Source organism: Amblyraja radiata, chromosome 1 (genome assembly GCF_010909765.2).
Source record: "Amblyraja radiata isolate CabotCenter1 chromosome 1, sAmbRad1.1.pri, whole genome shotgun sequence".
NCBI lineage: Eukaryota > Metazoa > Chordata > Chondrichthyes > Rajiformes > Rajidae > Amblyraja > Amblyraja radiata.
In genome coordinates, this window is record NC_045956.1 from 127,999,677 (window position 1) to 128,022,685 (window position 23,009).

General features: G+C 42.7%; 1 protein-coding gene across 3 annotated transcripts in view; it reads left to right on the forward strand.

Annotated features, from left to right (window-relative positions):
- Positions 1–23,009, forward strand: part of arl15 (ADP ribosylation factor like GTPase 15) — a 279,912-nt gene that overhangs the window by 120,171 nt on the left and 136,732 nt on the right. For all 3 annotated transcript variants that reach the window (XM_033030801.1, XM_033030808.1, XM_033030791.1), the window contains exons 3-4: positions 2,839–2,898; positions 18,751–18,959. In XM_033030801.1, coding sequence (XP_032886692.1) covers positions 2,839–2,898; positions 18,751–18,959 — 269 coding nt within the window. The remainder of the gene's footprint in view (positions 1–2,838; positions 2,899–18,750; positions 18,960–23,009) is intronic.

The window sequence follows — 23,009 nt, forward strand, 5'->3', positions numbered from 1 at the left end:
ACTCTGCAGCCACACAGATGGATCAAGGATAGTATTCTTCTGGTCCTTACTTCCACCACACAAGCTTCAGCAACAAACACATCGTCCTCCGACATTTCAGTCGCCTTTAACATGACCCTACAACTAGTCGTATCTTCCCATTCCCACCCCTTTCCACAGAGGCCGTTCTGTCTTCACCACCTTGGCAATTCATCCCTTACCACCCACTCACCAGCAACTGCAGCGATGTAATATCTGTCCCTATATTTCTTCACTCACCTCCATCCAGAGAACGCAACAGTACTTTCAAGTGTGAGAGTGAGGTTCACGTGCACCTCTAACCTCATCAACTGAAATCATTCCTCCCGATGTGGCCTCCTTTACATCGGTGGGATCAAGCCTAGACTAGGCAACTGTTTCACCGAACACTTCATAATCATAATCATTAGCCAAGTATGTTTTTCAACATTAGAGGAATTTGGTTTGCCATAATTATACCAAAAAAGCAACAAGACACACAACTGCATAAAAATTTGACATAAACATCCACCACAGCGGCTCCTCCACATTCCCCACTGTGATGGAAGGCAATAAAGTATTATCTTCTTTCCTCCTTTCCTCCCGCGGTCGGAGGAGTCGAAGCACCCGCAGCCAGCAATCGAGCTCCCACGTCAGGTGGGTAAGCTCCTGTGGCTTGGGGTCCCAGAAAACGGTCCCTAATCAGGGACCGCGAGCTTCATGATGTTAAAGTCTGCAGCTCCCGCAGGTTGGAGCACCAAAGGCCGACCCCTGGCAAAGGGGCCGGCCTTTGGTGCTCTAAGATGTTAAAGTTTGTAGGCTCTGTGGTTTTGGAGCTCTAGAAGTCCCAAACAAGAGGCCGCCAACTCCACGATGTTAAGCCGCAGTGCGGACGGAGATACGACATGGAAAAAGTCGCATCTCCATCGAGGAAAGAGATAAAAAAAGATCCCCCCACAAATACAAAAACTAAAGATAAGCTAAAGCATACATTTTACAACAAACTAAAAACACAAAGAATGAAAAAGACGAAGACAGACCGTTGGCGAGGCAGCCATCATGCGGCTCCCCCTGGTGGTAACACTTGCACTCAGTCTGCCAAGGCCTGCTTGATTACTGACCATTTTAACTGCCCTTCCCAATTCCACACTGACTTTTCGGTCCTGGGCTTCCTCCATTGCCTGAGTGAGGCCACACAATGAAAGAAAAGCACTTCATATTCTGCGTGCAGTTTACAGCCAAATGGTATGAAACTTGAATTCTCCAATTTTAGGTCAATAACTTATAACTTACTAACACCCCCATTTTCTTTATTTTCCCCAGTCCCCCTCCACCTATATACCTTTCTCTAGCTTCACATTTATACTTCTTTCCTTATCTCCTCACCTCATACCTTTTGACTTTTCATCTCCAGACTTTGTCCAACCATTGGACACTTTATAAAAAACCCTCCCTTGTATCCTATTACTTGCGAGACTTTGAGCTGTCTCCACCTCTCTTCCAGCTTTCTTCCCCCCCACCCTCCCCCCCCCCCCACTATAATCTGTCTGAAGACGGATCCTGACCCGAAATATCGCTTATTCGTGTTCTCCAGAGATAGACATGCTGCTGCCCTGACCTGCTGAGTTACTCTTGCATTTTGTGTTTTGTTTTTGTTATCTCCCAGAGAAAGTGCTTGCATTCCTTGCATTCCTTACTACAATATGATCTATAGATTTATCTTGAAATGGAGAAATGGTTTGATGTGGTGGGGGAATCAAACTGCATGGAAATCACCAAATTATAGCGAGGCCACTCAGTGATATCAGTTTGCATCTCTTCCTATTGTGGAAAATTTGCAATTCTTTGCCGAAGGCATATGTGGATGCCGTTAACAACTGACGTCCCATGCTACAGATGAGTAGATATGAAATTTAGACTCAAAGGCAAGAAAACTGAGAAATTACAATTTGGCTACAATCAAAATCTGGTGACATGGTGTTCATTGTCAGTCCAGTAGAAGGCTGGCATTGTCACATTTGAATGAATAAGTTTATTGGCCAAGTGTTCACATACAAGGAATTTGCCTTGATGCTCCGCCAGCAAGTGACAACGACATACAGTGACAGTTAGGAATGACACATAAAACATTAAACATTAATGAATTTAGGAATGCATTAAAGGCAGCTTTTTTTTTAGCAGCTTACATTATCTTTCTGTGTGTAGTCTGCATGTTCTCCCTGTGACCATGTGACTGGGTGCTCCAGTTTCCTCCCACCTCTCAAAGACATCTGGGTTTGTAGTTTACCTCTAGTGAGTAAATTGCCCCTAGAGTACAGGGAGTGCACTGAACTAGCATGTGAATGGGTGGTCAAAGGTCAGTGTAGACCCGGTAGGCAAAAGTGCCCGTTTCCATGCTGTATCTCTAAACTAAACTAAACTATAATTCCTGCAGGTACAGTCGGAGACATTGGAACTTTCCCTGATCTCCTATCTCCTGCAGGAGAAGCATACCACTGTTCTTGCCTTCTTAACCTTTATTACTACTGTCTACTATGACAGTAAGAGAGAAAAAAGCTTTAACTTGTATTTACTCACTCCATTCACCAAAACCCATAGCTTGTTCAAGACAAAGACTTCAACAGCATTACTTTGACCTCGATAGCCCATAAGTTGAAGTTAAAGCTGAAGAAGCCACTAGTATGCAGTACAAAAAGTGGAAATGTTTTACTTTGCTACCACAAACACTCAGCATGAATGATTATTTCTCCACATTGAAACTAATTTCATGTTTTATTGTCTACTTTCTAGCCATAATAAGTTGCTTTTTTTTTTTTCCTTTTGTCACGCATCGAATTTTAGGTTTTAGAATCAAAGCTGTTCCATTCCAGAATGCAATCCTCAACGTGAAAGAACTGGGAGGTGTGTGTAGTTTTTAGATTATTCATGTACTAAAAGTTGTTTTGTAGCTCACGTATATTTAAGATTTTCATTTTCAAAAGACACCTTAAGAGGTCATATATTTCTCCATTATAATTTTTTTAAATAATCCATTTATGAATAATAGTTTACAAATGTTTGGAATGTTTCGGAAGTGTTATCTTAATAATGTACTAATGTTGATTCAGAGTTGCTAGTTCAGTGCTCACCATTGCTGGGATATTTGTTCACTTGACTTGTATTTCAGATTAATTCATAACAGTAATGGTGACCATGAAGCCACCAGATTGATGTAATGATTAAGCTGGCTCAGTAATATAGGACAAATGTCTTTCTCATCCTTAGCCGATCAGGCCTGAGGATTATTTTATCACAGCACATTAACGTGGATCTGAAAGGTCATCAAGCTGAACTCTGATTATCTTTCCACAAATGCTGTCTGACCCTGCTGAGCATTTCAAGCTTTGTCTGTTTTTATGCCACATCAATATGGTTGACTTCTAATTGCCCTCTTAAATGGCAAAGCAAGCAACTTGATTCAAGTTCATTGAGACATAGGGTAATAATGCTGTCAGCAACACCCTTTGAATTAATGGGAGAAATTAGTATATTAACGAAGAAGTAGTTTGTTCTATATGAGAGATATATCTAGATTTTTCTAAATGCAAAATGCTCCACAAAAAAAAATTACAATTTTTTAAATACTTGTAATTTTTGTTTTATAATCGTGAAATTGAAATAAAGAATCATGCTACAGAGCACAGTGCTTCATAGAAGAAATGTCCATGTTAATCAAATAGCAGGTTTTGTTTAACCGAAGATTTGGGTTGTTTTGGGTGACTAATGTATTCGCTGTAAACCAATAAAAAGGAAAGACAATCAGTGCGGAGATACCCTCCCAGTACTGTACCATAAATTGTTAAGCTATTGGACTTAATAATTCAATGACTTGGACGATTGCTGCAGTGACACCAGTTCAAATTCCATAATGCAGCTAGAGAAATATGTTCATTAAATAATCTGGAATAAACAACGTATCAGTAAATCAGACCATGAAATATCCCATTGTCCCCAAATCATTGAATCATTGATATTCTAATACCTTCTCGCTCACTGCTGCTGCTATAGTTCCAATGGCTCAATTGAACTCCCCCACACCCTGATGTTCTCATCTGTTACGTTTTCATTTGGGCCTATGCTCTCCCTGAACACGGAAGCTGCTGAAATTTGCTGGAGCCTTTTAGTGTGCTTTAATGGCACACATGTTTATGGACCATAAAGCCCTCTTACTTGTGGAGGATGTGTTCCTATGCTTTCTTGCCTAATGGGCTAAATTTGGATGACTGACACATCAACTCCATAGCCAGCTGTTCACAGTTTAGCTCACTTTCAGACACATTCATGCTTGGCTAAACACATCCAAAACTTCACTGCTGGACTCCCCATTGAGTTCAGTGATGGAGAATTGACCTGCAGAAGAGGAAACCTGATGCACTTTGTATGTAGCCACTTAGCCTCGTGCTAAGCTGGCTGACATGTAGGCAGTTGACCTATTCATTTGAATATACTGTAATTGTCACTAACGTGGGATGGTGGAATGAAGTGCAGATAAGTATTTCAAATATTTTGTTTTACCGATTGTTAAATGTTTACTTAATCTTAAAGTTGGGGTTCATTTCTGATTAATTTTAACTGTTTGGATGAATTTTTAAATGCTTCTATGAACAGAAGTTTAAAAATAGCTTAAAAATATTTGACGGGAAATTTGACAAAGGCCATCAGAGTGTTCTGAGGGTAGCTTATTTCAAGAGGGCTAAAATACAAAAACGGATATAATGCTGAAGGTAGACACAAAATGCTGGAGTAACTCAGCAGGTGAGGCAGCATCTATGGAGAGAAGGAATGGGTGGCATTTCGGGTCGAGACCCTTTTTCAGACTGATGCCTGAGGCGGGACAAAGAAAGAATGTAGGTGGAGACAGTAAGGCCAATGGAAGAACTGGGAAGGGGGAGGGGATGGAGAGGGAAAGCAAGGGCTACCTGAAGTTAGAAAGTCAATGTTCATACCGCTGTGGTGTAAACTGCCCATGCAAAATATGAGGTGCTGTTTCTCCATTTTGCGCTGGGCCTCACTCTGACAATGGAGGAGGCCCAGGACAGAAAGGTCAGATTGGGAATGGGAGGGGGAGTTGAAGTGTTGGGCCACCGGGAGATCAGCTAGGTTAAGATGGACTGAGCAGCAGTGTTCAGCGAAACAATCGCTAAGCCTGCACTTGGTCTCGCCGATGTTGGTCTCGCGGATGCAGTAGATGAGGTTGGAGGAGGTGCAAGTGAACCTCTGACTCACCTGGAAAGACTGTTTGGGTCCTTGGATGGAGTCGAGGGGGGAGGTAAAGGGACAGGTGTTGTATCTCCTGCGGTTGCAGAGGAAAGTACCTGGGGAGGGGGCGGTTTGGGTGGGAAGGGACGAGTTGACCAGGAAGTTATGGAGGGAACATTCTCCGTGGGAAGCCGAAAGTGGTAGAGATGGGAAGAAGTGGCTAGTGGTAGGATCCCGTTGGAGGTGGCAAAAATGTCGGAGGATTATATGTTGTATGCGATGGCTGATGGGATGGAAGGTGAGGACAAGGGGGACTGTCCTTGTTACGAATAGGGGGAGGGGGAGTAAGAGCGAAGCTGTGGGATATAGAGGAGACATTAGTGAGAGCCTCATCTACAATGGAAGAGGGGAATTCAATTCAATTGCCCTTTATTGTCATTCAAACAAGCAAGGTTTGAACGAAATTTCGTTCCTGCAGTCATAACAGTAAAAAAAGACCAAAACACACAATTAACACAATTCCACATAAACATCCATCGCAGTGAATCTCCAAACACCTCCTCACTGTGATGGAAGGCAAAAGTCTTATCTCTTCCCTGTCTTTTATGCTTCTCCCGCGGTCAGGCAGCCAAACTGCAACGTCGAGGTGACTGGGGCTCCCGATGTTAAAGCCCCCGCCGGGCGATGGTAAGTCTTGCGAACGTTTAAGCCGCGCCGGGCGATGTAAGGCCCTGTTCCGGGCCGATTCAAACCCGATTCGGGCGGGAGAGGTTGCCGTTGCGGGAGCTCCGAAAATCGATCTCCCACCAGGGACCTGCGAGCTCCCAACTCCACCGTCCACAGGCACCGCGGCCGAAGCTCCTCAGCTCCGAAGTCGGGTCGCAGCCGCAACCGCAGCGCCGCCACAGCTTCGAAGTCAGCCAGCTCCGCGATGGTGAGTCCGCAAGCTCCACGGCTGGAGCCCTCAGGTCAATCCCGGTTTGAGGCCACCAGCTCCACGATGTTAGGCCCAACGACAATGGAGACACGACAAGGGAAAAGTCGCGTCCCCCGTTCAGGGAAGAGATTAAAAGGTTTCCCCCACCCCCCCCCCCCCCCCCACATATACACAGCTAAAATAAAAACCAAAAACATACTCCTACCAAGACAAAAGAAAGAAAAAAAGACAGACAGACTGCAGGTAGCCGCTGCCACAAGGCGCCGCCACTTCCCGTTCCATAAAGAATGAGGACACCTCTGATGTCCTGGTATGGAACGCCTCATCCTGGGCGCAGATGCAGCGTAGACGGAGGAATTGGAAGTAGGGGATAGAGTCTTTACAGGAAGCAGGTTGGGAAGAAGTGTGGTCAAGATAGCTATGGGAGTCAGTAGATTTGTAGTTGATGTCGGTCAGTAGTCTGTTACCTGCGATGGAGACGGTGAGATCTATTAACGGTTGGAAATGTCGGAAATGGTCATGGTGAATTTGGGTGCCGGATGGAAATTTGTGGTGAAGTGGATGAAGTCAGTGAGTTCTGCATTGGTGCAGGAGGTAGCCCCAATGCAGTTGTCAATGTAGCGGAGGTAGAATCAAGATTCAAGAGAGTTTATTGTCATGTGTCCCAGATAGGACAATGAAATTCTTGCTTGTGCACAACAGAATATAGTAGGCATGAATACAGAACAGATCAGTGTGTCCATATACCATTATATAAAAATATACACACATGAATAAATAAACAGATAACGTGCAAATAAACAGATAATGGTCTATTAATGTTCAGAGTTTTGTTTGAGTTGAGTTTAATAGCCTGATGGCTGTGGGGAAGTAGCTATATCTGAACTTGGACGTTGCAGTCGTCAGGCTCTACTTGAAGGTAGCGGGGAGATGAGTGTGTGGCCAGGATGGTGTGGGTCCTTAATGAGGCTGCCAGCCTTTTTGAGGCAGTGACTGTGATAAATCCCCTCGATGGTTGGGAAGTCAGAGCCGATGATGGACTGGGCAGTGTTTACTACTTTTTGTAGTCTTTTCCGCTCCTGGGCGCTACGTTGCCGAACCAAGCCATCGGGGGCCGAAGTCCCCTCCGCTTCAGTCTGACCTGTAGTCCTGCCCGACGGCCACGTTTCCGTACTCCATGGAGCCCTCCTCGGTGTTTGAAGGTAGAGTACTTACGGGTCTCCGCGAGGTCGGGGAATCCCCTGAGATCGGGAATTCCCATACAGTCGGCACCTCCAGATCCGTTGCTGTTGGGGGATCCTGCCCGACGGCCACGATTCTGGACTCCCCGGTGTTTGCAGGTAAGGTTCTTGCGGTGCCTGCGCGCCTCCGCGTGGTTGGGGATTCCCTTCTGACCGGGGATTCCCTTACCAGCGCTAACATCGGGAGTTCTCAGTAGCGCTAATGCATTTAAAGGCGTTAACAGCTCGCTAATTACGGGGTTGATTTCAGTGGATTTTCTGATGCAGGTGAGTTCATAAATGCTGTATCTTACGGTTTTTCTTTGTGCCGTTCGCAAAATGTCGCCGCAGGTAGGCGCCATCTTAGGTCATCTCAGCGGGTTAGGCAGCATCTCTGGGGCACATGGATAGGCAATGTTTCAGGTCAGGATCCTTCCAAGACAGCCATCGCCGCGGCCATGGCGTCTCCTCACCGTGTCCGTCTCCGCCGCCGGCTCTTCTCCCTCACACACAAGTGCTGACGATGGAGTTCGGGGATAGGGCCAGTGTACGCCTGGAACAGGGATTGTTCAACATACCCTACAAAGAGGCAGGCATAGCTAGGTCCCATGCGAGTGCCTACGCATGGATTTGGAGGAAATGGGAGGAGTCAAAGGAGAAGTTGTTGAGGGTAAGGGCCAGCTCTTCTAGGCGGAGGCGAGTGTTGGTAGATGGAAATTTGTTGTTTCTGCGGTCGAGGAAGAAACGGAGGGCTTTAAGAACCTCCTGGTGGGCGATGGAGGTGTGGAGAGACTGTGTGGAGAGGACATCCATAGTAAAGACGAGGGAGTCAGGGCCTGGAAAACGGAAGTCATGAAGGAGACGAAGAGCGCGTGCAGTGGGGAAGGATTGGACCAGGGGGGATAGGATGGAGATGAGGTATGTGGAAATAAGTTCGGTGGGACATGAATAAGCAGACACAATGGGTCTGCCAGGACAGTTCTGTTTGTGGATTTTGGGGAGAAGATAAAACCGTGCGGGGCTGGGGAACAATGAGGTTGGAGGCTTTAGAGGGCAGAGAGCCGGAAGTGATGAAGTCAGTGATGGTGCTTAAGGTTTAGGCCTGGTGCTCATCTGTGGACTGTTTGTGGATTTTATGGAGAAGATAAAACCGGGCCGTGCGGGGCTGGGGAATGATACTCTCTCCACTAGTGGGAGAGTCTAGGACTAGATGTAATGCTGAGGCTCTATAAGGCGCAGGTCAGGCTGCATTTGTAGTATTGTGAGCCATTTTGGGCACCAAATCTGAGGGAAGGATGTGCTGGCCCTGGAGAGGGTCCAGAGGAGGTTTACAAGAATGATCCCAGGAATGAATGGGTTAACTTATGATGAGCGTTGATGGCACTGAGACTGTGCTTGCTGGAATTTAGAAGAATGAGGGGGGACTTTGTTGAAACGTACAGCATAGTGAAAGGCTTGGATAGCGTGGATGTGGAGAGGATGTTTCCACTAGTGGGAGAGTCTAGGACTAGAGGTAATAGCCGCAGAATTAAAGGACGTTCGTTTAGGAAGGAGATAAGGAGGAATTTATTTAGTCAGAATGTGGCGAATCTGTGGAATTCTTTGCCACAGAAGGCTGTGGAGGCCAAGTCAATGGATATTGATACTCAAGCCGATCTTTTTGTTTCTGTCAACACTATATGATTGTGGGTGGCGAAATATGCATTCGGAAGTCGCAGAGCATAAAGGGAAAAGGCAGAGATAGATAGATCCTTGATTTGTATTGGTGCCGGGGGTTATGGGGAGAAGGCAGGAGAATGGGGTTCGGAGGGAGAGATTGATCAGCCATGTTTGAATGGCAGAGTAGAGTTGATGGGCCAAATGGCCTAATTCTGCTCCTATCACTTATGATGATAGTGGTGAATCTGTGGAATTCTCTGCCACAGAAGGTAGTTGAGGCCAGTTCATTGGCTATATTTAAGAGGGAGTTAGATGTGGCCCTTGTGGCTAAAGGGATCAGGGGGTATGGAGAGAAGGCAGGGATGGGATACTGAGTTGGATGATCAGCCCATGATCATATTGAATGGCGGTGCAGGCTCGAAGGGCCGAATGGCCTACTCCTGCACCTATTTTCTATGTTTCTATGACCTTATGTAGCATATGAACAGTGAGCCACCTGTGGCACTTTTACTTCAGGGACTTTGCTCAGCATCACAGACATCTCTTGGGTGCAAAGGATCAGGTTGGAAGGAATGATTGGGAACGACAGATGGGAAGTGTGGCTGAGTTCGGGTGGCCCAGACTAATCTTATTGTTGCAGTTTTATATGAACTTTGTCTGGTCTGAGTTCAGAATAAATTTGTGAGCTAAATACTTAGCTATTTGCAGACCTGTCTTTTAGATCAGATTGGCAGCAATGTTGTTTAGGACATTATCACCTCAATCAATGGTGGTGCTGCTGAGCTACTCTTGGTGGTTGACATTAAAGTCGCCCACATTCTGTCAGTTTAGTCTTGTCAGTGCTGCTTCTAAGTATTGTCCAGGATGCAGGAGCACAATATCATCAATTGAAGGAGGACAGTAGGTGGTAATTCTTGTTCATGTTTGTCATGAACAGCATTGTGTGCTCCTACTCCCTCATGCCCCATACAATTGATGGACCAAGATATACAAGGGATTGTGAAGAAGCCTGCAGGGTAAGGCTCTCATTACCCAGTTCAAGGCAGCTCTCCCAATTTAGATACCAGTCCCTGATGTTCACAAGGAGGGCCAGAAAGGTCAACTGAACTATAAGCAGCTTTCCAATGTCAGAATTTGATTTGGTTTGATTTGATTTAATTTATTGTCAATGAAGAGACAACAAAATTATTTTTCCCTTACAGTCATACAAAAAAAACCACAAAACACAGAACACTGTAGTCCACAACACAAACATTCCCACAGCAGCACCAAAGTTCCCCATTGTGAGGGAAGGAACCAAAGTCCAGTCAACCTCCTCGCCGATGTTTCCCAATGTTCACCCGTGGTCGGGGCCTCCCGAGCACCCCGTAGTCGCCGCTTCGGGCAGCCCGATGTTCAGGCCCTCTCGCCGGAAACCTCTCGTCGGTCACCTTCCACTGGAGTCCGCGCTGGCGACTCCCGGCAAAGGGTCCCAAGACTCCGCGATGTTAAAGTCAGCGCTTCCCGCATTGGGAGCTCCGCGATGCTGGAGCAGCGGCCCAGCACTCCGGAGCTCCAAGCAGCGATCCCAGGAAGGCCTCTCCCGCTCTGCGATGTTTCCAGCGCCTCGCCGACGCTGCTGAAGCTCTGGTCCGGTCCCGGTAGGAAAGGCCGCGCCAATCCAGCTGGTAGGCCGCGGGGGGAGGGGGGGGGGGGCGAGGACTTGACTCGGATAATAGCCGCATCCTCTCCAGGAAGCGACTGAAGGACGGTTTCCCCTTTACCCTACCCGCCTACCCTACCCGCTTCCCCCCACATAAAATACTGAAAAAAACCCTAAAAAACTAAAAAAACACACTCTAAACATAACAAAATAAAAAATAGACAGCCAGACCGTGGGCGGAGGCAGCTAGCAACAGCGCCACCGGATGTCAATTCATTGCCAAGGTCGATACTGGGTAGTCTGGTTTTATTTTTCTATTTTAATGTAATGCTTATGTTGGAACTGACTGGCTTATTTAGAAATTTCAGAGGGTAGTTAATAATGAGCCGCATTACTCTGGGTCTGAAATTGCATATATGTGAGACTGAATAGGGATCTAATAATTTACTCTGAATTTGTTAATGAACCAGATGGTTTCATGACCATCTCTTAGTTTCTTAGTCATCTTGCTAAGACTTTATTTACTTTCTAGTTTATGGATCTGTGTTTTAAACTGCACAGCAGCTTTACTGTCAAACTTGTCCTTGGACTGTTGAGTTACAGTAGGTCCACACGTCTGGGTTACTAATATCCTAACCTGTGGTGTCAACAAGGAAAATAACGTGGGAAGGGAAACAATTTATCCTTGAAAGGAAGCAGACCCACAAAAGAGTTGCATATGTAAAACAACTTGGAATTTTACACATACTTACACCCAATGTATGAAAATAGATGTGCAGTAAGGAGTTAATATTTTTTATTTGAACATACGTGTGAAAATCACCTAAACTTGTTAAACAACAAAGACAGAGACTTAAATCAGTGTTGCAGCAATTGAAGGAATAAGCATACAAAAGTTTACAGTTAATGATGTCAGGGGTACATTGCTGAAGTGTGGGTCACCAGATAAATTGTTATAATTATCTTTTCCAAGTGTCAAAAACATAAATCAAACTTGGTATGATTCCCCACGCTGTTAATCAACTGTTTGACACATTTCCATGTAGTTCTTTTCAAAATTTACAAAGATCACAACTGCATTAGTTGACAATGGATTGCCAGTCTGCCAGTATTTCATGAGGCTTGAAAGGATTCACTGCACCTATCCCTTGCCCATCTGTCTCTATATCACTTTATTTTGATTGTGTTAGACAATAGTCCTAATGTCTCGCCTGCGTTGATTACTTTCTTCGGTGTTGGATTCTACAAAGAAATCGTTAAATTTGAGTGACAATTTTGAAATTGAGAACTGTGAATGATTTATGTTATTCCTCGCAACTACATATTATGTGATAGTCAAAACCAATTAAAAGATGAAGCTGCTTGTAACTTAACAAAATTGGGTCATCCAGCATGTTTAAAAATGTATGAAATCATTCACAATCTTTTTCAACCTAACCAAATAAAAATCAGAGATAATTCAGGTAAATGTATACATTTGTATATGTTTATGCCTTTGACCACTTGAAATATGAACTGGACATACATGTATATCTCTGAATTCTCTACATAGATGAATGTCTTTTGTGCATTTTCTATCATGTACTGCCCAACTGAGGATTCAAACGATGTGCAAGGCATCATTATTCATACAAAATCATCGATCTGTGCAACTGTGTGAATTGAAAATGGGTTGAAGGAAAGTGGAGGAATTTTTTTTTGCTAATTTGCTAATTGAGCTGCATCCACCCAAGATAACATACTGCCAGGTGTATTTGCAATTAATTGTTCAGATCATAAATTTTGATATCAAAATGTTGATATAAAATTACCACATATATACTGGTTTGTTAGTTGGGAGTGTATGTGCAGCTGATAACACAGTAAAACCTTTTCAACTTTGAACTCTATTGTTAGCTCAACTCTTCACATTTTCCCACAAAAGCAGCTGATTGCCTTTAGAAATTTATCTGATAGAGATTGTGGAGGCGTGGAATATTGACACTGTGTAACATTATCTCTCTTGTAACATTTGGAATAGCTTTGGTGTGTGATGGGTGTACTTGGTTCCTAAACCTGGGTAAATTTAGAATAGCGGCTTGGACAAACTCTACTAAACAATGGACGTTTGCCTCACACATTGGAAGTTTGCCTCTTGCAGCTGGTTTACTGAAACAGTTCAAAACGGAGTTCAATCCACCACATGTGTGTTTTACCTCGGGCAACAATTTATATTCATCCCATTTTCCAGCACTAAGTATGTCATGTATTTTAAGTGCTCGTCAAAATGCATCTTAAATGTTGGGGGACTATCTGCCTCCTTCCCTTTTTAAGAGTGCATTCCAAAATGCTTTCCACTATCTACCATCTCCATGCCCCTCATAATTTAACATACCGTAGCAGGTAATTCCTTTATTTTGTCCACTAAAGGCTACAGATCCAATTTATTGAATCCCTCCTGATTTTTAAAAAAAACTTGTAATTGTATCCGCTTCTATTGCTTTCTCTGACAGTTTATTCCAAATATGGACTACTCCCTGAGTGAAAACATTGCCTCTGAGGCCTTTCTTAAATTTCTCCCCTCTTGCCTTCAGCCTTTACCTTCTAGTTGTAGAATCCTTTCCCCCCAGCAAAATGAGTGAGTGTTCAACTAATCCATGTCCCTCATAAGGTCACCCCTCGGCCTGTACTCAAAGACAATCATGCTGATCTTTAAGAGGACCTATTATTTCCCTAACTACCGCTTTACTCTTAATATACCTGTAGAATATCTTGGGATTTTACTTTACTTTGCCTGCTGGCTTTATTTCATGTCCTCTTTTTGCCTTTATGGTTACCTCTAAGTGTATGCTATGATTACACTAGCAGAGGGATTTGCTTGAATCGACTGCCTACTTCTGATATCTCCTATTTCCTGAGCAGAGCCCCAACACCTCTTGTCAACCAGGGTTCCCTAAACTTGCCATCCTTGCCCTTCACCACAACAGGAACATGCTGCCTCTGTACTTTTCTTGATTTTGAAAGCCTCTCACTTGCCAGCTGTCATTGTACTTGCAAACAGACTCTCTCCATCGACCTCTGCAAGTCCCGACTATATGCTTACAAAATCAGCTTTATAGCCCTGTCCCACAGTACGAGTTCATTCCAAGAGCTCTCCTGAGTTTAAAAAAAATTAAACTTGTGGTAAGCACAGAGAATGAACGTAACAGGTATGTCTGAGCTCGGGGACGTCTCTTAGCGGCTCGTAACGCTAATCGCAGGTACTTGGGAAGACTCGCTAATGGCAGGTAAGCACGGGAAGACTCGTGAAGATTTTTCAACCTGTTGAAAAATGTCCACGAGAACCCCGAGTACCGACGAGTGGCCATTACCGTAAATCTCCGAGTTCGAATCAGAGCAAACTCGGGAGAACTCTTGGAATGAACTCATACCGTGGGACAGGGCTTTTAGCAAATCAGCCAAAATCAGCCGATTTAGGACCTTGCCTTGTAGGCCAGTCCTATTATTCTTCACAATTATTTAAAGACCAACAAAATTACAGTCATTGTTCCCAATGTGCTCCCCCACTGTATGTAAATCTCTAGCCCTACCAAGAGGAGGTCCAGCGTGGCGCCAGATAAATGCTTTTCACTGTACATTAGACATTAAACTAAACTCTAACTCAAACTCCCTAATAGAGCCCTCCATATGTTGTTTAAGAAGGCTTTCTTGGTCACATTTAACAAATTTTCCCTTTAAACTCTGGGAGACTTGGTCAATATTAGGTAAGTATAAATCTCCCGTTAATACTACCCCTAATATTTTTGCAACTACATGAAATCATCCTACACATCTGCTGCTCTAATGCTCTGACTATTGGGGGCCGCATAAATACAGCTCCATCAAAATTGATCATTCTCTCTGTTTCTAAGTTGTGCCTATATAGCATAATTGGACAATCCCATGAATATCCTGTCTTATCAAAAATGCATCTCCCTTCCTTTCTTATCTACATATCCATCACTCCTACAGCGTCTATCCCTGGAACATTGAGCTGCCAGTCCATCCCTTCAATCAGCCATGTTTCTGTTATGGTTGCTGGGTCCGAATCCACAGTCTGAGTTCATCCGTCTTACTTGTTGAGTCTCTACCATTGAAATTAATACTGTTTAAAACCACCAGTCTTTTTCCCTCTCTTTGCTGTGCATCTGCCTGTCCAGTCCACTAATTTTGCTCTCTTTGATTACAATATTTCTTCCCCACTTCACATCAGCCTCCTTTCTGCTCTGGGACCTCCACTGCAAATCTAACAAACACAATCCCAAGTAGCACTAGCAAATATCCTTCCCAGGATAGTGCACTGCCCTCTAATTTAAATGCAATGAACCCTTTAGTATAGGTCATCAATGACCTAAAAGTGTCCTAAATGTCCAAAGATCCAAAGCCTAAACCCCTGCCCCCTGGACCAGTTCCTCAGCCATTTATTCATCTGGCCTATCCTTCTTCTCGTGCCCTCACTAGCACATGTCATTGAAGACTCCCTGTTTCACTATCAACACCAACACTGATTTTTATTTGTTCTGTAAATGTAATAATCATGCCTCTAACAATTGCATCCAGATTATTAATCTGTCTGAATTTCCTGAAATGTTTCAGCAGTGGAAATACATGAACCAGCCTGTGAACATTCTGTTTTGGATATGTTATTTCTAGAAGTAAAGTATGTTGAATTTTGCCCATGCTAATGAAATAGTTTGTGTAAACAAGAAGGGTTAAACCTTTCTCCAAACTATATTGCAATTTTATTGAACGAAATATAAGGAATAAAATTGAATATGTCCCTATATTGGTACGAAAACTAATCCAATAATCGGATTACCCGTCACCACCACCTCCCCTTGTAACAATGCTATTTATTCAGCTTTCTTGGTCACAGTTATATCTAGAATGTATCGTCATTTTTAATTATTTGACTCTTTACCATTGAGAGATTTGAGTTTACAGATATAGCATTTTGAGATTAATATCCATATGTATTATGTGTATTTTCTGGTGTTCCAAATGCAACATTTAAAGTGAAGCAGATAACAAATCCAGGGCAAAAATCAAAAAGGGCCACTTTTCAACATAATTGTATAAGGGGTAAGAGTGTTGTAAAAACAAGCCTGAAGGCTTTGTGTCTCAATGCAAGGAGCATTCGTAATAAGGTGGATGAGTTGAATGTGCAGATAGTTATTAATGACTATGATATAGATGTGATCACGGAGACATGGCTCCAGGGTGATCAAGGCTGGGAGCTGAACATCCAGGGATATTCAATATTCAGGAGGGATAGACAGAAAGGAAAAGGAGGTGGGGTAGTGTTGCTGGTTCGAGAGGAGATTAACGCAATAGAAAGGAAGGACATTAGCTTGCAGGATGTGGAATCGATATGGGTAGAGCTGCGAAACACTAAGGGGCAGAAAACGCTAGTGGGAGTTGTGTACAGGCCACCTAACAGTAGTAGTGGAGTTGGGGATGGCATCAAACGGGAAATTAGAAATGCATGCAACAAAGGTAAAACAGTTATAATGGGTGACTTCAATCTACATATAGATTGGGTCAATCAAATTGGCAGGGGTGCTGAGGAAGAGGATTTCTTGGAATGTATGCGGGATAGTTTTCTAAACCAACATGTAGAGGAACCAACGACAGAGCAGGCTATTCTAGACTGGGTATTGAGTAATGAGGAGGGTTAGTTAGCAGTCTTCTTGTGCGTGGCCCCTTTGGCAAGAGTGACCATAATATGGTTGAGTTCTTCATTAGGATGGAGAGTGACATTGTTAATTCAGAAACAAGGATCCTGAACTTAAAGAAAGGTAATGAGACGTGAATTGGCCAAGATAGACTGGCAATTGATTCTTAAAGGGTTGACGGTGGATATGCAATGGAAGGCATTTAAAGACTGCATGGATGAACTACAACAATTGTTCATCCCAGTTTGGCAAAAGAATAAATCCCCAGTTTGGCAAAAGAATAAATGCACCCGTGGATAACAAGGGAAATCAGGGATAGTATCAAAACAAAAGATGAAGCATACAAATTAGCCAGAAAAAGCAGCCTACCAGGGGACTGGGAGAAATTCAGAGTCCAGCAGAGGAGGACAAAGGGCTTAATTAGGAAAGGAAAAATAGATTATGAAAGAAAACTGGCAGGGAACATAAAAACTGACTGCAAAAGTTTTTATAGATATGTGAAGAGAAAAAGATTAGTTAAAACAAATGTAGGTCACTTGCAGTCAGAAACAGGCGAATTGATCATGGGGAACAAGGACATGGCAGACCAATTGAATAACTACTTTGGTTCTGTCTTCACTAAGGAAGACATAAATAATCTGCCGGAAATAGCAGGAGACCGGGGGTCAAATGAGATGGAGGAACTGAGTGAAATCCAGGTTAGCCTCGAAGTGGTGTTAGGTAAATTGAATGGATTAAAGGCCGATAAATCCCCAGGGCCAGATAAGTTGCATCCCAGAGTACTTAAGGAAGTAGCCCCAGATATAGTGGATGCATTAGTGATAATTTTTCATAACTCTTTGGATTCTGGAGTAGTTCTCGAATCTTATATAATTTTTCGAGGATGTAACTAGTAGAGTGGATAAGGGAGAACCAGTGGATGTGTTATATCTGGACTTTCAGAAGGCTTTCGACAAGGTCCCACATAAGAGATTAGTATGCAAACGTAAAGCACACGGTATTGGGGGTTCAGTATTGATGTGGATAGAGAACTGGCTGGCAGACAGGAAGCAAAGAGTAGGAGTAAACGGGTCCTTTTCACAATGGCAGGCAGTGACTAGTGGGGTACCGCAAGGCTCAGTGCTGGGACCCCAGCTATTTACAATATATATTAATGATATAATGAGGGAATTGAATGCAACATCTCCAGGTTTGCGGACGACACGAAGCTGGGGGGCGGTGTTACCTGTGCGGAGGATGTTAGGAGGCTGCAAGGTGACTCGGATAGGTTGGGTGAGTGGGCAAATGCATGACAGATGCAGTACAATGTGGATAAATGTGAGGTTATCCACTTTGGTGGCAAAAACAGGAAAGTAGATTATTATCTGAATGGTGGCCGATTAGGAAAAGGGGAGATGCAATGAGACCTGGGTGTCATGGTACACCAGTCATTGAAAGTAGGCATGCAGGTGCAGCAGGCAGTGAAGAAAGCGAATGGTATGTTAACATTCATAGCAAAAGGATTTGAGTATAAGAGCAGGGAGGTTCTACTGCAGTTATACAGGGTATTGGTGAGACCACACCTGGAGTATTGCGTACAGTTTTGGTCTCCTAATCTGAGGAAAGACATTCTTGCCATAGAGGGAGTACAGAGAAGGTTCACCAGACTGATTCCTGGGATGGCAGGACTTTCATATGAAGAAAGACTGGATAGACTCGGCTTGTACTCGCTAGAATTTAGAAGATTGAGGGGGGATCTTATAGAAACTTACAAAATTCTTACGGGATTGGATAGGCTAGATGCAGGAAGATTATTCCCGATGTTGGGGAAGTCCAGAACAAGGGGTCACAGTTTAAGGATAAGGGGGAAGTCTTTTAGGACCGAGATGAGAAAATCATTTTTTACACAGAGAGTGGTGAATCTGTGGAATTCTCTGCCACAGAAGGTAGTTGAGGCCAGTTCATTGGCTATATTTAAGAGGGAGTTAGATGTGGCCCTTGTGGCTAAAGGGATCAGGAGGTATGGAGAGAAGGCAGGTACAGGATACTGAGTTGGATTATCAGCCATGATGATATTGAATGGCAGTGTAGGCTCGAAGGGCCGAATGGCCTACTCCTGCACTTAATTTCTAAGTTTCTATATAATTGGGAGCCAGAATTTTTAAGGGATGCATCCAAACATAGCTTAGTTTAGTCTATGGGAAAGGTTTACTCTGCATCTGATGGCAATATTTTCCAGTTTCCAAAAAGCCTGCTGCGAAAATGGTATCATTTATTTATATTGGCGAAGTTTTGATAATTTTCTGTTTTTCAAGAAGAATGCTGCTTTTTTTTTTGAATGAAAGTATATATTTTTGAATGATTTATTTTATTAATTCTCCCAAGGGGCAGACAATATTCGCAAATACTGGAGTCGATACTATCAAGGATCACAAGGGGTTGCATTTGTTCTCGACAGCGCGTCATCTGAAGATGATCTAGAAATGGCGAGGAATGAGTTGCATTCTGCTCTTCAGCATCCACAGCTATGCACTTTGCCATTTTTAATATTAGCCAACCATCAAGACAAGCCAGCGGCTCGTTCTTTACAGGAGGTATGACTAATAATAATAGACATGAGCTAAAATTCGGTTAGAAAATTATCAGTTTTGCTTTTAGTCTTTGAGTGTAAAGAAAAAGTTTTTAAAAAAACCTGAAGTCTTTAGTTTGAAAAGCCTAACTTGTTTCGATATTTTAAGTAGATTTATAAACAGATCATGATGACTTGTATTACACCGCAGGTGAAAACAAATTAAGTTGATGACTCTCTTCCCTAAGATTTATGTGTGTTTATTTAAGCAAGCTTCAAATTAATGACCACATCTAGCAAATTTCAGAACAGTAATTCTCAAGTGACAAGAATGAATAGCAATTAATTTATAATTATATCTATTGGACATGATTACAATAGGAAACTATTACAATGATTAAAGTTGGATGCAAAGACAGTTTGTTTCATAAAACTTTCATTTTGTGGGGGATGATTTTGTACTGCTTTCGTTCTACATCTGATTCCTTTAGCAATAGATTTCAATCCCTGATTTATTGCTGCTTGGATTCGCCAACCACATGTTGATGAATCAAACTAATCAATTGCTCTTAGTCTCCACTACATTCATTCAGACCAACGCTGCCTCTCATCAATATGAGCCTTCTTCCTATGACTGATTTAGAAGCTTGTACAATCACAACAGATTTTTTCCATATTTCTTACTTTATGAAAGTAGTACTTGGAAAACATGAACGCAGTCAAGTGGGACTCGTGTAGCTGGAGCAGCTTGATCGGCATGGGCAAGATGGGCCGAAGGGCCTGTTTTTGTGCTGTATGACTATGAGTCTATGAAATTGAATATACCTGTTTTGTCTAAAATGCTAGCCAGTTGTTTTTATACGTCATTGCTATAGTTGCAGGCCACATGGAAATTTGTTTAGTTACTTATGAACTCATGTTGGGGTTTGAAGGTCCATCATCATTCTATAACACAATGCTCTTGTATCTTGGAATCGTGCATTTGTCCAACTTTGCATTTGGTAAGAGTCAGGATATTTTGTTTTCTTTGTCCTTTTGGTCATGTGGATATCTTGTTGAGACTAGTAAGCTGATTATCCACAACTAGGAATTTGTGCCAGGTTCAAAACAATGACCCCATTTTTTATTTTGATAACATGGCAGCCATATGACGATTGATATGATCCCCCATTTTAGTCTAATATTCAATTCCATTGACTTGAATGTTGGAGAATTAAGTTTTGCCTTCATCTCATTTATTTGAGCCCAAAATAAATGTAGCCTACCATCGATTCCATCTATACTTACTAGTCGATGCCTCCGGAAAGCAGCCAACCTAATCAAGGAGCTTTTCACCCCAGTCGTTCCCTCTTTTCCCCTGTCAGGCAGATACAAAACCTTGAAAACACATACCACCAGATACATGAACTGCTTCTTTCTGCAGTTATCAGTGTACTAAACGGTCCACCCAAAAGCTCCCGTGCGTAGTCCCGATCTACCAATGTTCGGCACTCTGGTATTATGCTCTTTGCTCTACCCTGTGGTATTTGTGAGTGGCTTGATTGTATTTGTGTATAGTATGATTTAATTAGATTGCATGCAAACATAGCTTTTCACTGCATCTCAGTGCACATGGCATTAACAAAACAATACCAATGGTTACACTGCTGATATTCATAAGCATAATTTCTTGTAAATGCAATATTCCTGTGTGTATCACTTTTACGCATTAAACAATGAATTTATTAGCATAAAGGTATTTTACGGCAATATAAAGGTAGCAAGTACGTGTAATGTTAAATATTGGTGTGTGACTTTCAGTGACCTGCTTTTTGCTACTTGGGTTCTGTTTAGAATGCTGTAAGCCACATTTACAATTTCCTACATAGAATGCAGGAAATAATACAAAAAACATGGTTTCTTTCATGATTTCAGTTTCTGCTGAGTTGCAATTTGAAATCGAGGTGTACTCGGAATCCTTTCCAGCATCTGATCCGTTTTCCTTCTCCACTCTCTTTTGTCTACAGTCTCTTTTGTATGACAATTACTTTTTTCTCTAACCCGTGTTTTCCCAGTGTGTATGCTCTTTAGATAAATCTAAAGAACGAACAATGTCACTTGAGAAATGGAAGCACAATTTTTGCATGTACTTTTTAACTTTTGATAATTGTCATTATTTATGTTTGACACAATTTGTATCCAATTTGCTTTTTTATGAATAATCATGTTATCTTTTGGCACAGGGATTGTTGACGTCATTGTGTGTATGTATGTCAGCTCTTTGAATTAATTGTCCTGGTATTCTCTCCCCCTTTATTTTCCTGGAAACTAAAGAAATTAGGATTTTATACCAACATGTGACAATATATAACCAAGACTGTGGGCATAACTCATACATATGAGCATTTTACTTTCTCATTTGAGAATATTATTCAGTTGTCCCGGACATCTCACTCGACAGGTCAAAAAGGAATCTTGATTTCCTCTTGCACATTCTAAACAACGCAGTTGGAAATTTAGTGTTACGCCAATAGTGTTTTTCGTCATTGTATCACAACTGAAAAAACATTAGTTGCAATATTGCTTGTACAGGGGTATTTACAATTTAAGCTACTTTTGTGCTTCGGAGATTGGAGTTTCATTAAAACGTGTTGGAAGGTTGTGCACAATGTTCTCTGGCATCCATTTTTAAGCATCTTCTTGGTACAAATATATCCGTTGCCTGTCCCCAGCTATTAATGTGTAAAGCTGTGTGTGATATTTTTGTATTGATGTACTCCTGAAACACACGGATTTATTTTGCAGGAGGCTAACAAAGTAGATGAATGTGTATTCATACAGTGTAGGCTGTTAAATTTCCTGTTGTACTTGCTCTTGAGACAATCATAAATTAACACAAACTTTATGATGTGTGTAATTGGTTCTGCTTCGTTATATTATCCAGTGAAGGAAAAAATGGGGAAACTGGTACTCCTAACGGAAGTCTATGTGGTCAATTTGTAACATGCATCAGTATACTTAGATCGAATCCTGATTACAGGAAGGATTGGATAACATATTTTGTTACTTCATAAAGTTTTATGAACCGTGCACAGGTGCTGAAAAAGCATTAATGATCCGTGACCACAAATTATTGTGTGTTGTTAATAAGTGCATTGTGCAAGTATTTTAATGCATGTTTCATATTTCCCAAAAGAGAAAAAGTGCCCTGTAGCTTGCAAACAGAATGTACCTCCTGTGCGACAGAGTAAACTGTGTCCCTTCACTGTAGAATTTTTGGTTTAAGTCTAAGCACAAAAAAATCTGGCTGTATTTTCATATCAATGGTTCAATGGTCCTTTATTGTCACGTGTACCATTTAAGGAACAGTGAAATTCGATTTACCATACAGTCATACCAGAAAAAAGCAACATGACGCACAACTACGTAAAAGTTAACATAAACATCCACCACAGCGGACGGAGATACGATACGGAAAAAAATTGCATCTCCGTCGAGGTAAGAGATTTTAAAAAGGTCTCCCCAACCCCCCCCCCCCCCCCCCACATAATACAAAGCTAAAGAAAACTAAAGCATACATTTAACACATATTAAAAAACAGCAAAGAAAGAAAGAATGTGACAGAATTTTGGCAAGGCAGCCACAAGAACCTCGACCAACTACATTTCGCATACCGCCACAACAGGTCAGCAGAGGATGCAATTTCACTGGCTCTCCACTCCGCACTGGACCACTCGGACATTAAAAACACCTACGTCAGGCTGTTGTTTATAGGCTACAGCTCGGCGTTTAATACCATCAACCCTTCCAAGCTGGTTACCAGCGGTTCACAGACTCGCCAGCCGCCTGCCACTTTTGCGGGCTGGAAGAGTCTGTGTACCACGTGTACATGGAGTGCGTGAGGCTGCAGCCACTGTTTGAATATCTAAAGGGGCTGCTCCTTGCCTTCTGGCTGCATTTTTCACCCACCATCCTCATCTTTGGACACCCTGTGCGTAGGGGAGAGGGTAGGGCTGAAGATGTCCTGGTTGGGTTGCTCCTGGGCCTGGCCAAGCTGGCCATCCGCGAGTCACGGCGCCAGACGGTGGAGGGCTCT